At 59.8% G+C, this 15743-nt stretch overlaps 1 protein-coding gene across 3 annotated transcripts; it reads left to right on the top strand.

Annotated features, from left to right (window-relative positions):
- The first annotated feature begins 100 nt into the window (after window positions 1-100).
- Window positions 101-14752, top strand: GAREM2 (GRB2 associated regulator of MAPK1 subtype 2). 3 transcript variants are annotated; one of them, XM_082427537.1, is made up of 6 exons: window positions 101-359; window positions 3381-3521; window positions 8716-8846; window positions 9566-10627; window positions 11605-11774; window positions 12305-14752. In XM_082427537.1, exons 1-6 carry the CDS (start codon window positions 248-250, stop codon window positions 13329-13331), a joined length of 2643 nt encoding a protein of 880 aa, XP_082283663.1. In that variant the 5' UTR covers window positions 101-247; the 3' UTR covers window positions 13332-14752. The 3 variants fall into 3 exon arrangements, with proteins under 3 accessions (XP_082283663.1, XP_082283664.1, XP_082283665.1); XM_082427538.1 differs by lacking the exon at window positions 3381-3521; XM_082427539.1 differs by lacking the exon at window positions 101-359 and having other exon boundaries at window positions 3385-3523.
- Window positions 14753-15743: the final 991 nt, after the last annotated feature.

The following is a 15743-nucleotide window of genomic DNA, read 5'->3' as shown; positions in this document are numbered from 1 at the left end:
GCCGGGCGGGCGGGGAGGCGGGCCTTGGCGGCGGCTGCGGGCGCGGGCCGGGGGGTGGGGCGAGGGGCGGGGGGCGGGGGCCGGCGCCCCGCTGGGAGGCCGGCCACGTGACGCCCGCAGCACCGGCCGGGCCGCCAGGCGGGGAGCGCCGCGGCGGCCCCAGGAGGTGGCGGCGGGCGCGGAAGCCTGGGCCGCGCGGGACTGGCCGTCGGGGCCCCGGGACGGCGGCCCCGGGGACGCCCATGCCATGGAGAAGTTGGCGGCCGGGCTGGCGGGCCTGCGCTGGAGCATGGGCGCCTTCCCGCTCGACCTCATCGTCAGCCGCTGCCGCTTGCCCACGCTTGCCTGCCTCGGGCCAGGTACCGGGGGTGTTGGGAAGGGCGACTGGGGGGCCACGGGGCCATCGGGGGCTCTCCCGGGGCCGTGAGCATGCGGCCCCTGCCCTCCCGCGCCTCGGCGCGGGCCCCGCGCTGCTCCTGGAGCGCCTCCCCGGAGAGCCGGGGCCCACGAACCGAGGGGCGGCCTCCTTCTGGGCCCCACGGACGGGCACAGGGACAGAAACCTGGGACAGGGACTGGGGCCGGGCCCGGGACAGAGTTCTCCGGCCCAGCTGGAGCCCGGAGCGCGGCGGAGCCGCCAAGTCCGCCCCGTCGGTGCACCCCCTTCCCTCGCCGCCCTCAGACCCCCGCCCGGGCCGCGCCCCCCTTCCATCCTTTTGTCTCCGGCCTCTCACCTCGATCCTCCCGTATCCCTTGGGCCTCGGACTCTGTCTTCCCACCGCCGCCGCCCCCCAGCCCCGCTCTGTCCCTCTTGGGACCCTTCTCGCACCCTCCTTTCGCGGCCTGGGGAGCAGCCTCCGGTCCCCGGGGGCCGGCAGACTACCTCTGGGCCTGAGTGAGCGAGTCCTCCCGCCGGGCGGGCCCCCGAGCCCCCGGACCTCCCCACATCTTGCCCCACTTCTCCTTGGGGCCCGGGGGCCCGGGCTGCTCTGCTGATGCTTGCGGGCCCGAGAGGGGCGCCCGGAGGCTGCGCCGAGCAAGTGGACCGTTTGGGGGAAGAGGGGCTGCTTGGCTGGGGGAGGGGCAGGAGCCGGGGCTGGCAGCCAGGCCGGGGGTTTTGTGTGTGAGAAGAATAGGGGTTTGGCCCGCGTTGGCACACTCGCTTCCCTGAATGCTAATGGAGCCCGCGGCCACAGGCTCCTCTCCTCTCCTCTCCGCGGGGCCAGCGGCCTCTCCTCCGACCCGCGGCGGCGAGGAGTGGGCACAGTGAGCGTCACCGTGTCCCAGGAGCGGGCTCGGTGAGAGCGTCTATGCCTGGGCCGTCGGGCAGGGTTGCCCGGCAGTCCAACGTCTTGTTTTCCGGATCGTCGGCGCGTGATGCCGAGACCGCCCATGTCAACAGCAAGGCTGTGTGTGTCTGCGTGTGAATGGAATATGCTGGCCCTAGGTTGTGCCTGGCCACTTACCACACATCCTCTTTGGCATCTCCCCCCCGCCCCCGGGGGGGTCCTTTTTGAGCTCCTCAATCTGGCAGGCCTCCTTTGGGCTCCCTTGACACCTCTGGCACCCTTGTCTTGTCTCCTATTGTAACCCGTTGTAATGGTCAGTTTATTGTCCTTCTACTGGGCTGCAGGCTCCTTGAGGTAGGGCATCCTGCCTAACAAAGATTATGGAAGGAGTAAATGAATGAGGGAATGAGCAACTGGTGTGATGGCCCAGTTGCCTGGTGCCTGTCTGTGACAATGGTGGCTATGGCTGTGGTCACCTTATGTGATCAAAACTGTGAGTGTGAATATGTGATCAAAAGTACGTCTTGAAGTCTTGAAGGTCCCTGTGTGCCTGTGCATTTGGGAGGGGCCCCTTAGTGGGACCATGGGACTGAGTTGTGTCATTGGGGTGATAAGCAAGCCCCTATCACTGTGGGCCAGGTGGCTGTGCTGGCTCAACTACTGGTGACCATGACCCATGGTTGTTGGTGTGTGTCCTGTGTGACTGTGGCCTGCATCCCTTGGAAGGGCAGCCTGGGGCTTAGGAGAGCTCTAAGAGGAGGTTACAGAGTAGGAAAGCCTCCTCTGCCTCAGGTGAGGAATTGAGGAGAAAGGCTCACCCCTCCCCGCCCCATACACAGGGTGGAAGCCAGGCCCTTCCTGCAGGTCCTGAACACATCCTCCCCTCCCCCGACCAAATGCACACACTTCAGGGAGTCCCCAGCCATCAGAGTAAACCATTTCCCATTTGGTTGGGTGGCAGAAATTTATTAAGTTGCGTCTGAGGGGGCTGGGAAGGAGGCATCCCTCACCGCCACCCTGCTCACCAGCTGCAACCAGGAGACGGCTCAAAGGCCTCCTGGAAGCTGGGCCAGCCCTTCTGCTCTCCTGGAAACCGGTGCTGGGGTTGGAGCCTCTGGGGCCCAGGCCCCTCCCGACGGCTTGGCCCCCATGCAGCTTCCCCCAGGACTAGCCCCCATCACTCTTCTAAATCCACCCCCTTCCTCTGGCCTTCATCACTGTGTTCCAAAGACTGGGGGGGATGAAGGGCTGAGGGAGGGAGAGCCAAGAAGCAGCTTCTCTGAGGTGGGATCAGGGGGTATCTGAGACTTTCTCCTCTCTCCTTTGAGGTCCCTTGTGTGCAGGAGACTGTCTGTGGCAGTGGGTGAAAAGAGATCCCAAAGAGAGCCAGGAATCAGCTCCTGTAAGCCCTGCCGTTCTCCTGACCCGAGTGACCCATAGCGCTGGGGTTCACCATGGACGGCCCCTTCTCGGCCCTCTCTGTGCCCCACCGAGGCCCTCCTTTCCTGGCCGAGGAGCCGACTCAGGGGCTGAGAATTCTGCTGGTCTCAGTTCAGGTGGTTCTGAGGCCCAGCTCAAGTGTCTGCTGCTCTGCACTGTCTCCCATCCTCCCTCCTGCCCCACACTCCCCCTCGGCTAGTTTACTGCCCCTTCTGTGAGAACTCAGACAGCCTCCATTCAGCGCCTCAAACTTGGCCTGTATTCTCTGTTCACATCTCTTCCCACCTCCCCCTGGGCCTAAGGGCTCCTGGAGGGCAGAGGCTGGGCTCATCCGCTGGGAGCCCCTGGCTCCAGCACAGGGCCTGGGACAGCAGGCAGTCCAGTCGCATGATGAATGCAGGACGGAGGCTGGGCTGGTTGCTGGGGCCCCATCGGGAGCCTGAGCCCTGAGAGAGGGGGCCTGATTCAGCCCCAAGGTCACAGCTGGCAGCCTGCCTGTCCCTTGAGTGTTGCTGGTCTGACAGGGGTCATGGGGAGCTGTCCCCGGTGGAGTCTCGCTGAGGAGGTGAGGGGATCACCCTGCCTATTCTTTCTGCCCCTCCTAACGTTCTCTTTTCTGTCCTTCCTCCTCTATCCTCCTTTCCCCTCTCAGGGGAGTATGCTGAGGGCGTCAGTGAGCGAGACATCCTGCTCATTCACTCCTGCCGCCAGTGGACAACGGTGACAGCCCACACCCTGGAGGAGGGTCACTATGTCATCGGGCCCAAGATTGACATCCCCCTGCAGTACCCAGGTGTGCCCAGCCAGGGACAGATGGCGCAGAGCCGGTGGGAGGTGTAGGCAGGGGGGTAGGGGTGGGGAGGTCTTGGAGGAAACTGTTGGTGACTGGCTTTTCCTTAGAGCCACAGGAGTGAGCAAGGTCATGGCTGGCAGGGTGGTGATTAGGGTTAGGGTTAGAGTTAGGGCCCAGTGGTTTTCATACTGTTTTGTGGAGCCCTGGGTTTCTGGTTGCAAACCTTTGATTCCCATTTTATTTTAAAATAGATTTGAAACTAATGTTAAAAAAAAAGTACCCACACCCTCAAACTGCTACAAATCAAACCTTAACCCTGACTAGAGACCTTCGGTATGTACCATTACATACAGGTGGTACCTCTGCCTCATTAACACTTTTTGCACAGACCCTCAAAGAGAATATCTCCTGCTAGGATCCTCTCAGTACTGTGCAACCAAAAGACTTCAAAAACAAAGGGATGCTCAGGCTGATTATGTGGCTGCATCTGCCTGCTCTAATCCTGTTTTTCCCAATTTTTGTGTTAAACTTATTGTTTTCACTGATTGACTTAAGTGAATGTTAAAATTTTAGGCTTCTAAATAAGATTCTGCAATGAATTTCTACTTTTATCTGTTATATATATGATGCTGATGTCCTAAAGATTTTGTTTGAAGAAAGGATTCTGCTGCTAAAAAAAGAAAGTACAGCCCTTTCGTTTTGCACACAATGAAACAGAGGGCCTAAGAAGGGAAGTGACGTGCCCAGGGTCACACAGCTGGTAAGCAGCAGAGCAAGGGCTAGCACCCAGGTATCTTGACTCCTGGGCTCTTGCTTGCTGCCACATCAGGAATGCAGGGTTGTTGTCCCCTGTGTGGGAGGGATGCGAGTCTGGTGGCCCCATCCCAGAGATGCCCCCATGTGAGCCCAGGATCCCACAGCTCCTGCATGTTAAACACGTGCTGCGTTTCAGACACTGGGCAGAGCGTTGTTGTCATTGCATCCTCACAGCAACCCTGTGAGGAAGTTTTATCAAGCTCCAGGAGTTAGTAGTCAGCCCAGTTCTGTGTTTAACTGCTGCCCACCCCCCAGCAAAGGTTGGAATCCTTTGAGCTGGGAAGGCTCACCATCCCTTCCTCACAGGTACACTGTTCCTCTTCTGGCGCTGCCTGGGTCTCCCCGGAGCCAGTGGGACAGGACTAAACCCTTTACGGGGCTTCTGCCCTTTACGGCGCCCTGTGCCCCTCGTACTCCTGTAGCCCCACAGCCCATTTTAAACATGAGGAAACTGTCTTAAGTGTCTTTCTGACCTGGCCTGGAGCCCTTGGGGAGGCCTGCCCAAGCTAGAAACTTCCCAGCCTGGGTATCTGGCCTTGGTCCAGGGAGAGGTCCCAGGTCTTCTTCCTGGGATAAAAAAAAGCAAAGATTGGGGGACTTCCCTGGCGGTCCAGTGGTGAAGACTCGGCGCTTGCACTGCTGCGGGCACAGGTTCGATGAAAAAAAAAAAAAAAGCAAAGATTGGAAAAAGCCTTCACTGACAGAAATATGACTTACTGTGCCATTTCGGTTGTGTCATTAAAAATCCGGGAAACCAAGGTACAGAGCCTTCTGGGGAACTCTGTGTCCACGGGGCTCCTGGCCCTTTCCCCCCATCTCTTTCGGTGCCCTTGTGTACGGCGGGTGACAGCTGGCCTGCCGAGGTGTCGCATCCCCAGCTCCATCTTTCCGGTGGGCCGCTCGGGCCCCGCCTGGATGGGGGCTGGGTGGCCGAGGCCCCCCCTAGGAGGGGGAGGGGCTGGGCCGCCAGCGGGTTAATGAGGAAGCTCTGAGTGCACAGCTCAGCGCTGGTTCCTCCTAATGAATTAATAATTGCGCGGGCCGGCGGGCGGGGCGGACCGCGGAGAGAGCCGCGGGAGGCGGGGGAGGGAGAGGGGAGGAGGGCTCAGGGCGATGCCCTGCAGCGAGGGGCGTGGGGGCCGCTGCTGGAGAGCCGGGTCTCCAGGCCAAGGCCCACCGCCCGGGGAGGCGGGGAGACCGGACTCCTCCGGGACGACCCCCCACCCCCACCCCGCCAGCTCCCCGCCTTGCCCTCTGCGCGGTGCCTCTCCCCGCGCGGGCCGCGGACCCAGCACCGGGCAGACGCGTCCCTTGAGCCAAGTAGTATGCTTCCACTTTACAGATGGGAAAACAGAAGCCCATGGGGATTAAGTAATTTGCTCAAGGCCACACAGGTGGTAGGTGGCAGAGCTGGGATTCAGCCAGGTCTGTCCGACTCCCAAGTCTGTGCATTTACCCACCATTCTTTATGGAGCGTCTGTTATGGGTCAGGTGCTGGCAGGGAGGGGTGACAAACAAGACCCTGCTTCAGGCTGGAAGGGACGGTCGGGGCCGCATAAACGTGCTCTGGGAGTCACGGACAGGGAGGAGGGGCAGGCCAGGGTGGGGCAGGTCCCTACAGCCGCAGGGGACCTCGGGTCTTATGTAGGGGGAGACAGGAGAGGAAGCTGCCCCCAGTGGGGCTGCAGAGGGAGGAAAAGGCTTCCAGGGGCCCGAGCATCACCCCCGGGAGGTCTACCTTCCTTCCTCCCGGCAGTGATGACCGGTTCTGGGCTCAGGCTGCGGCGGAGGGGGTGGTGCCGGCTGCCATGGTTACATCGATCTTCCCTGCCACATCCTCCCCCCCCCCTCCTCCCCGGCTCCAGCCCTGACTTGGCTCCAGCTCTCCCCACAGGGGGCAGTGGGCACTTCTCCCTGCCTGGCTGCTTGGGGTTGGGGGGTTTGTGTGTGGATATGGGGGAGGTGACTGGGTGAGGGATGGGGGCTACTTTTCTTGGATGGTAGCAGACCTGTGACTCCTGCTTTCTGACCTGCAGATCACTGTTCTTTGCTCGGTCCCCTCCCCAGTTTATCCCTGCTGCCCTCTAGGGCTGTGGCTCATCCGAGGCCTCTTCCTACCAGGGTCTCAGAGTGGTTGGGGAAGGATGGGGGATGGGACGTGGGGTATGTTCCCTCCAGCTTTCTCCTGGGCATTTCCCCCTCTCTTTCTTGGTTCTCACTTTTCCTGCTCATAGATGTTGATGCTTCAGTCTCTGCCCCTGGCCCTCTGCTCTTCATACTCTGCATTAGGGAGTGGGTGTCTCAATCTGGGTTTCTGGTTGGGCTTTGGGGGCTTCAAGAACCGCCCCCCTATACTGTATACAAAATGCTTTTTTGTGTGTTCCTGCTAGGGGTACACTGTGGGATTTCTCTGGGAAGAGGGTCCCCAAAGGGTCAAGATCCTCTGTTCTTCCTCTTTCCTGAGCTATCTTGCCTGCCCCACAGCTGACGCTGCCTCCCGTGGGCTGGTGACCTTCTGTCTGTTACTTCTGACTAGGCATCCTCAAGCCCTGCACCCACACGCTCTCCTGCCCTAGGAACACCCCCTGCAGGGCCTCACTTGGCCTCCCCAGTTCGGCTGGTGCTCCACAACTCATTCCTTCCAGGGTCTCAGTTTTGGTTAACAGCTCTGCTGTCTCCATTTCTGGCCAGGCTGGTGACCCGAGTCCCTTCCTCCACCACCTACTCATCAGTCACCACAGTCTGATGAGGCTCCCTACCTCAAAAGTACCTCTTGGTCTGCTCATTTTTGCTATTCCCTCAGTTGCTGCCCTGGCTCTTTTCCAGAACTCGTTACTGAGTTATTTACCTGAATGGTGTCCCTGTTATCTTTATAGAGTTCAACTTTGATCTTGGTCTTTCCTTGCTCAGAACACTCCAGGGGGTTTCATTCTTAAGGAATAAAATCCTACCATATGGCATTCAGAGCCTTTCATAACCCAGTTGCTGTCTGCTTCACCCCTGTCATCACCCCCCTCAAGTCCTACTCTCCAGGCACTCACCACTTTGGGCAGGCAGTCTGCTTCCGTGACTCTGTGTCTTTGCTCATGCTATTTCTTCCATGTGGAATGTCCATTCTGTAAAACTCTTTTCATTCTTATGATCCCCTCAGACTGCCAGGCAGATTTCCCCCAACTCAGTGGTCTTCTCACTCTTTTGTCATGAGTCTGGTGTAGCATTTGTTACATCCTGCCATCACACACTATATCTGGATTTCCTTGTGGGCAGACTGTCTTACCCAGATTTGCACCCCCTGTCGGGGCAAGGCTAGTGTCTGGCACGTAGTGGGTGCTCCACGAATGTTTGTGGAATGAACTAATGAATGGGCTATGACTGCAGCAACCACCGGCAACACTACAGACGCTAGAGTCGCCTTGCCTTCTCTCAGCTTATAAGGGACTCTCCTCCTTCTGTGTGAGGGCTAAGAAGAGGCCATCTGTCCAGATGCCAGCGTGGCTCACAGCCTGTCTTTGTGCTCACATAGGTGGGCACATAAAAGGTGTGTGGCCAGTGAGGTTAGACAGTTTACACAGAGGGGTGTCAGCTTTACGGATTATCATCATTCTTTAAAGTCTGTGTCTGCTCGGGGCATCTGCTGAGCCAGCCAAAACATAGGCCTGGACAGCAGGTTGGGAAGACCTCATCTGAGGGAGGAGGCTTTGCTGGGCTCAGATCAGAGGCCTCTGGGACAGTGGGGCTGGATGTTGGATCAGAGGAGGATTTGGGAACAGATCTAGGAGTCAGAGTTGCTCTCCCTGGACCTCCAAAGACTGGGGCTGGGCCCCTGGTCTGCCCATTGCATCCGTGTGGGTTAGCAATCCAACGCAGATACATAGAATGCCAGATCCAGGCGGGGCCCAAGAGCATCTGCTCCAGCTTCCTCAGCTGAGGACTCAAAGCCACAGAGAAAGGAAGGGATTTGTCTAGGGTCATAGCAAATCAGAGTGGGGCTGGGACCAAGCTAGGAATCAGCACCCCCAGTGCCACACTAACGCTTGGTCCGAGGATAGCTCTGTGTCCAAGTGTTTGGGTGCCAGTTTGCACTTGGGTTTCTCTGGGCAGGCAACTGCTAGCCTTATCACACACCCACAAGCTGCCCACTGGGTGAGGGCTGGGCTCTAGTTGCTAGGAATCTCTGCTCACCTCCCTGCTGAGGCTTGAATCAGCTGACCAGCTCCTTCCACTAGTGCAAACCTGCCCTTCTGACCACCTGAGTTACCGAGAGGCTGGCTGAGATGAGGGGAACAAGAAGCGGAGACAATGAGGTCTCTCCGGAAGCAGGCTAGGCTGCCAGCAAGCAGACCCACCCTAGCAGCAGCCTGCATCCCCTCCTGTGCAGGGAAGTTCAAGCTCCTGGAGCAGGCCCGGGATGTTCGGGAGCCAGTGAGGTACTTCAGCAGCGTGGAGGAGGTGGCCAGCGTCTTCCCTGATCGCATCTTTGTGATGGAAGCCATCACCTTCAGTGTCAAGGTTAGTCCTTTCTGCACCAGGCACGGTGCCCCCAGGTTTCCATTATCCTCGGGGGCAAGCCTGACCCTGGTTGGAGGGTGGCCTTTGAGCTCTAAGAGGTAAAAGTGTCACAGTGTGGCTTCTGGCAGCCCCTTGAAAGCCTCTGGCTAGGTGTATGAACTTCCTGGAGCTTCCTGCAAAAGGTGGGGAAGCAGGAAGTGTGTGTGGAGGGTCACGCCCTGACTGCGAAGTCTTTCAGGGCAGCCATCCTCTCAGCCACTGGTGGTGGTAGCAAAGCTGTGTGGTACATAGTGCACATGGTCCCCCACTTATGTACAGGTGGTTCTTGCCTGTTTATAAACCCTCTGCTTATCCATCAATTCATTTCTCTTCAGAGCAGTCTTGTTGAATAGGTGGAGGATTGTTATCGCCCTAATTGTAAAAAATGATAACAAAAGTTGCCATATGCTTAGTATTTTCAAAGTATTTCATTGTACATATAGTCTATTTAATCCTTACAGCAATTCTTCCAAGTAAGAGTAACTAAGGTCCCCGAGAGGTAACTCACTGAAGGCTGCACAGCCACCACGTGGCCTCTCCAGGATGGACTGTCCTCACTCCACTGCTCTTGATCTGGTCTTAGCCCTGGGAAAGCCCCAAGAGGAGCGCTGTCCTCCTGGGTCCCGGCCCGGTGGCTTTCCCGGGGCCCTAAGGCCTCCCTCCGTTTCTGGGATCCCCAGGTGGTGTCAGGCGAGTTTAGCGAGGACAGCGAGGTGTACAACTTCACGCTGCACGCCGGTGACGAGCTCACTCTCATGGGCCAGGCGGAGATCCTGTGCGCCAAGACCACCAAGGAGCGCTCACGCTTCACCACCCTGCTGCGCAAGCTGGGCCGGGCCGGGGCGCTGGCCGGGGTGGGCGGCGGCGGCGGCGGCGGCGGCCCGGGGGGCACGGGGGCCGCGGGTGGCAGCGGGGGCGCCAGGCCCATCAAAGGCAAGATGCCCTGCCTCATCTGCATGAACCACCGCACCAATGAGAGCCTGAGCCTGCCCTTCCAGTGCCAGGGCCGCTTCAGCACGCGCAGCCCGCTGGAGCTGCAGATGCAGGAGGGCGAGCACACGGTGCGCGCCATCATCGAGCGCGTGCGGCTCCCGGTGAACGTGCTGGTGCCCAGCCGGCCGCCGCGCAACCCCTACGACCTGCACCCGGTGCGGGAGGGCCACTGCTACAAGCTGGTCAGCATCATCTCCAAGACGGTGGTGCTGGGGCTGGCGCTGCGCCGCGAGGGCCCGGCGCCGCTGCACTTCCTGCTGCTCACCGACACGCCGCGCTTCGCGCTACCGCAGGGCCTGCTGGCCGGGGACCCGCGTGTCGAGCGCCTGGTGCGCGACAGCGCCTCCTACTGCCGCGAGCGCTTCGACCCAGACGAGTACTCGACCGCCGTGCGCGAAGCGCCCGCCGAGCTGGCCGAAGACTGCGCCAGCCCGCGCCGCGCGCGCCTCTGCCTGCCCGCGCCCCCGCGCGCCCTCGGGCCCGCCCGCGCCCCCGCCTCCGGCCCCGGCCCGCCCGGCGACGGCGACCAGGAGTACGTGAGTCCCGACTGGGCCGGCGCGCCCGAGCCCGCCGCGCTGCCCGCCGAGATCCCCTACGAGGAGCTGTGGACGCACCAGGCGGCCGAGGGCCTCGCCGAGGGCAGGACCCGGCCGCTCCCGGGGCCCGACCTCATCTCCTTCGGGGCCGCTGGGCCGCCCCGCCTGGAGCCCGAGGCGGCCCCGCCTCCCGTGCCTCCCAAATCCGAGGCGGTGAGTGGACGCGGTGGAGGCGAGGAGGAGGGGAGGCCGGGCTCTGAGCTCTGTGGGCCCCATCCTCCAGGGAGGTGGCCAGCCATGGGTCAGGGTTTGGGCTTGAAAAGCTCGTTCTCCTGGGCCCCAGTCTTGGCATCTCGGTCTCCAGCCCCCGGAGTGTATGACAGAGGGTGGCCGAGGTGGGGAAAGGGGAGAAAACAAGGAGGAAAGAAACGCAGGAGCATTTGTAGGAAGGGATACCAGGGACGGTGGCATTGGGGGTTGTGGGGACAAAGATGCCAGCAGGTCCCCAGCCTCAGAGAATTGGGGATGAGCCTAGAACAGTGTTACCCAGAAGGTTCCACAGAACAAGGAGTCCTTTAAGTTGTCCAGTGTAAAGAAGGTTCTATGGTGAAGTAAGTTTAGAAGATGTAGTCTGTGATGACCAGCCTCCCCCCTCCTCACTTTGGAGCCGCAGAGTATTGGTATAATAAAGGCTCTGAGAGGTCCTGCACGCAGGAAGCCCGTTTATCTGTGTTTAACACAGAATTTTCCAACCGAGCTTGTGCACAGACTATGGACAACACCTATGAACATCCCATGGAGTCCACTTTTGAGTGTCTGACCTATAAGGCGGGGATCCAGATAGCAGATACTTTTCCTTCCCTTTCTTCTCCTCATTACACCTTTTTCTTCTTATTTCTCTCCTTTTCCTTGAGGAGGGAATATGTCTACTTAACTGATTGTTTTTATCTACTTCTCTATTTTTTCTTACATTCAAGATGGATTTCCAAGGCCACAGGAGACAGTGTATGTGTTGTCGGCTCTCGATGAATGAAACGGGCTGGAGAGACGAGAAGGGGTGGGTGGGTGGGTGAGCAGCTGGGGTGTAAGGCGAGGCAGGCTCTTGGCAAAGTGGGGCAGTGTCAGTCCCAGACGCCGCCCTGGCCCAGCTGCCTGGGGACCGGGGTGGCGTCATGGCCCTGTGCTTGCAGGTGAAGGAGGAGTGCCGCCTGCTCAATGCCCCTCCTGTGCCTCCCCGAGGTGGCAGTGCCAATGGCCGGCTCTCGGGCAGTCCCCCGGTGCCCCCACGCTTCCCCAGGCTGCAGCCTCTCCACTCCCCCAGCTCCAGCCTCTCCTACTACTCCTCTGGCCTCCAGGATGGGTGAGCCCCTTCCTTCTCTTGGTCCTGGGCCTCCTCAGGTGGATTGAAGCAGGGGAGGGTGGGGAGGGGAGCCAGTGCTGAGGAAGAGGAAGACTTCAGGCCCAGGGTTCAGAGGTTCAGAGGTTCTGAGCAGTACCTGAGGGAGGGGGCCCTGGGGTCCGGGGTCCGGGGCTTCCTGCTTCAGTTCGCTTGTCTCCTAAATGATGACAACTGGTTGGGAGTGTTGCTCTGTTTCCCTCCAGAGTGGGATCTGCCACAGGGTGGAGTGCTCCTTGCTATTGAAAATTTTCTATGTAATTGTTTAGTTTAATTTTTCCTGGGGAGGGGGGTGCCGGGAGAAAGAATAGGGCAATCTTAGAGGGCCTCAGGCCTCGGGGGCTGGGGTGCGGGCCAGCCAGCGCTGCTGAGATCGGAGCAGCGGCCTCTGTGACCTGGTGGAGCAGTGGTTTGCTGTGTCGTGTGTGTGGCCCTGTCGCGTTTCCCTCTTGCTGTGCTTACCCTTCCATCTGTGTCTGTCTCTTTGCCCACAGGGCGGGCTCCCGCAGTGGCAGTGGCTCTCCGTCACCGGATACCTACTCCCTCTATTGCTACCCATGCACCTGGGGAGACTGCAAGGTGGGCGAGTCCCCCAGCCGCCCACCCCCGGGACCCCTGCCCTCGACTACGCAGCCCAGCCAGGCCTCCCGGGCCCTTGTAGAGCCCCTGAGCAGTGGAGCTCCCTCTCTCTGGGGGGCCGACACCCCTGTCAAGACCTACCACAGCTGCCCGCCTCCATTCAAGCCCTCCCACCCACAGAAACGCTTCGCTCCCCTTGGAGCTCTGAACCCCTTTTCTGGGCCTGCCTACCCCACAGGCCCTTCAGCTGCCTCCCCTTCTGGGCCCACAGCCAGCTCAGGTCCCCTGGCTACCTCCAGCCCCGCTCGTTCCCCGGGCCCGGGCCCTCCAGGCCAGGCCTATTCGGCCGCTGCCTCCTCCTCCTGTCCCACCTCCTCCTCCTCTTCCTCTGAGCGCCAGACACCCGCCCTGGAGCCTTCTGATCCCTTTGAGCTGGGCCGGGGCAGCTCTCCAGAGCCAGAGCTGCTGCGCTGTCAGGAGCCCAGAGCTGTGAGGGCTCCTGGGCCTGGGCCTGGCCTTCTGCCACTTGGACCCAAGGCCTTTGAGCCTGAAGGTTTGGTGCTGCGGCAGGTCCCCGCCCCCCTGTCCCCCGTGGCCCTGCAGGGGCCCGAAGCAGGCAGAGCACGACTTCTTCTCACCCAGGGGCGCCTAGAAGGGCCTCCGGCCAGTCCCCGGGATGGGGCCACAGGCTGGGGCGGCCGGGATGCCTCCTCCTGGCAGCCCCCCGCTGACCTGTCTGCACTCTCCCTGGAGGAGGTCTCGCGAAGTCTGCGTTTCATCGGGCTCTCGGAGGACGTGGTGAGCTTCTTTGCCCGAGAGCGCATTGATGGCAGCATCTTCGTGCAGCTCAGTGAGGACATCTTGGCAGATGACTTTCACCTCACCAAGCTGCAGGTCAAGAAGATCATGCAGTTCATCAAAGGCTGGCGGCCCAAGATCTGACTTCCCAGCTCGGGGCTGCATAACTGGAATTTTGGCCCGGAGGCCCTGGGGGGGCCAGCCCTGGGTCTGCAGGGTGACGGCACTCCCAGAGGCGGGGCCTGCCTGCAGGAAGAATCTATGCCAAGACTGAGGCTGCTAAGCAGCCACGGAGAGTGAATCCAGGGGAGACACACTTGGAAACGGGGTCCTCTGGGCCAGAGCCCTGCATGCATCTTGGCTTTCAGTGTGCAGAGTACGCGGGGAAGGGGCTGGAGGCACCGGTGCACACCCAGGCCTGGTGACACATTGCTGCGATTCCCACGGGGGTTCAAAAGCGGGCCTTCATGGTGACCTAACAGCCCCCTCCGTCTTGCTGCAGAGCTCCACTGACAGATCGCACTTCATAGCTTGTAGCTGCAGGCTGGAGACAAGGGAAGATGGTCCATGATCTGAGCACAAATTCCCCAAGTGCCCGCTCTCCTCTGTGCTCCGTGGGCTTTTGGCCTAGCTGCCCCAGAGTCGGGGTGCCGATTTCTGTATCTCGGGGATGCCCTCCTTTCCCCTCTGCTCCGCCGTGTGTTGGGTCCCTGGCCCCGAGCACAGGTGTATCAAGTACAAGCCTGTGCCACCACACCTCAGAGGCTCCACCTGTGGGTTCTGGTTCTTGGGTGATGATGGCTTTGGAAGAGCACAGCTCTGCTCTTGACCTGCTTATCTAGTTACGGAGGCAGATGCTGCCCCATGTCTCCAGCGCACTGGCTTCTGCCGCGAGCTCACCGCAACTAGCCCTCCATCCTGCCTGTTGGGTCCAGCCCACGAAGACTCTGACTCTGTGGAAGAGCAGGTGGATTGAGGGCAGCTGCTCCCTGATTCTTGAGGCAAGTGGCCTTCCATCGCTCCCATCCGTCTCCTGCCCCATCACTTGACCCTGGCAAACACATGGTGTCCTTTCCTGGTTTTCTGTCACTGGCACAAGTGGGATGGGGAGGAAAGAGAAAGCACGATGGCTTGGGAAAACCTGCTTTTTTCCTCGGAGCTCAGTCCTCTCGCACTTGTTCACCTGCTTCAAAGCAGGTCCTTGTGCCCTGTATCTTGAGCACGGTGATCTGCCAGCACCCAGAGAAGGCTGGCTGTCGTGTCCAACCACCACCCCCCCACCCCGTGCTCTTCCCCATCTCACCTACCAGAAGCACACTAATTCTCCTAGTGTCAGGCCCAGGGGTATCTGCCTTACCGAGATACTTATCTCCTCTGTTTTTCTATCTTGAGAGGAGCGAAGCCGTGCTGTTGCTCGTGCCCCAAGCAGGCTGCCCCAGCGCTGAGGGAAGGGGAGTCAGGAAGTAGAGCACAGAAACTGGGATGCTGAGACGTTGGGTTTCCTTGCCGATCACTCAGTGAATCCTCAAGGGCTAGTGAAATAAATGCTAGACCACTGAAGAGTAGTGCAGGTGCAATTCTGGGCGTCAACTGTGTTCTTTCAGAGGGCCGTGGGGACCGACTGGCACAATGTAAGTGCCTGCGGGCAGGAGAGGACTTCGGAAACGGTGTGTGTACACGGCCCACTTGTTCCTCAGAGGCAGCTGGTGGAGTGGCCCTCATTCCCTTCTGAAAACCCCTCACCAGCCCCTCAACTACAAGAACCCTCAATTCCCACATAATGTTTCAACATAATTCACACCTACCTAGTGCTGCTAAGTGGAAAGGTCATACTTCAAAGCTCCAAGCCACTACCCAGGTTTAACTTCCTGCCCTGTCCAAATACCTGCCTTGAGGCTGCTCAGACCCCCCACCCCACCCCCCAGAAGCCTGTTAATGGCCTTGGTGTAGAGGATCAGTTCTCTACCTTCTATGGGTCACCTGAAAACTCCCAACTCGGAGATGCCTTGGTTTTCGAGTCTGGCTTCCTAGCAACCAGCTGTGAGTGTTGAGGAGAACTGGAGCTGAGCTTCCCGCCTGCCAGTCGCCAGAGCAGAGCTACCCAGGGGGGCATGTGAAGCACTTGCGGCTGGAGCAGAGGCAGGAGGGACTGGTGGCATCTCAAAGATGAGACCGCGCAGCGTGATGGGACTTGAATTACGATTCCGCACGCACACGAAGTGGATCCTTCTGCCAGACCCAGTGAGGAGCCCGAAGCTGGTTACCTGGACTGGGCAATGCTTCTGCCAGAACACAAGTGTAGGAACTTCCCACACCAGAGGGCGGGGGGACGGGAAGAGTGGAGGCTCTAGCAGAGGGGAGGCGGTGGTGGGTCACACGGGATGCCTGTGATCGCTGTGCAGGTGTCGTCCACCTTCTGTGCCCTGGGGCAGCCAAAACGTGCAGGATACACTGGCTAGGAAAACGTCACCTCCTCTGCTTAATGCCAACGTTCCACAAACATCCTGAGGTGCGCACATGAATGAGTCACACCAAGGAAAGAACTGAGTAAAACTG

Source organism: Balaenoptera physalus (genome assembly GCF_965194825.1).
Source record: "Balaenoptera physalus genome assembly, chromosome: 15".
NCBI lineage: Eukaryota > Metazoa > Chordata > Mammalia > Artiodactyla > Balaenopteridae > Balaenoptera > Balaenoptera physalus.
The sequence above is the reverse complement of the archived record's forward strand: the minus strand, read 5'-3'. Positions and strand labels throughout refer to the sequence as shown.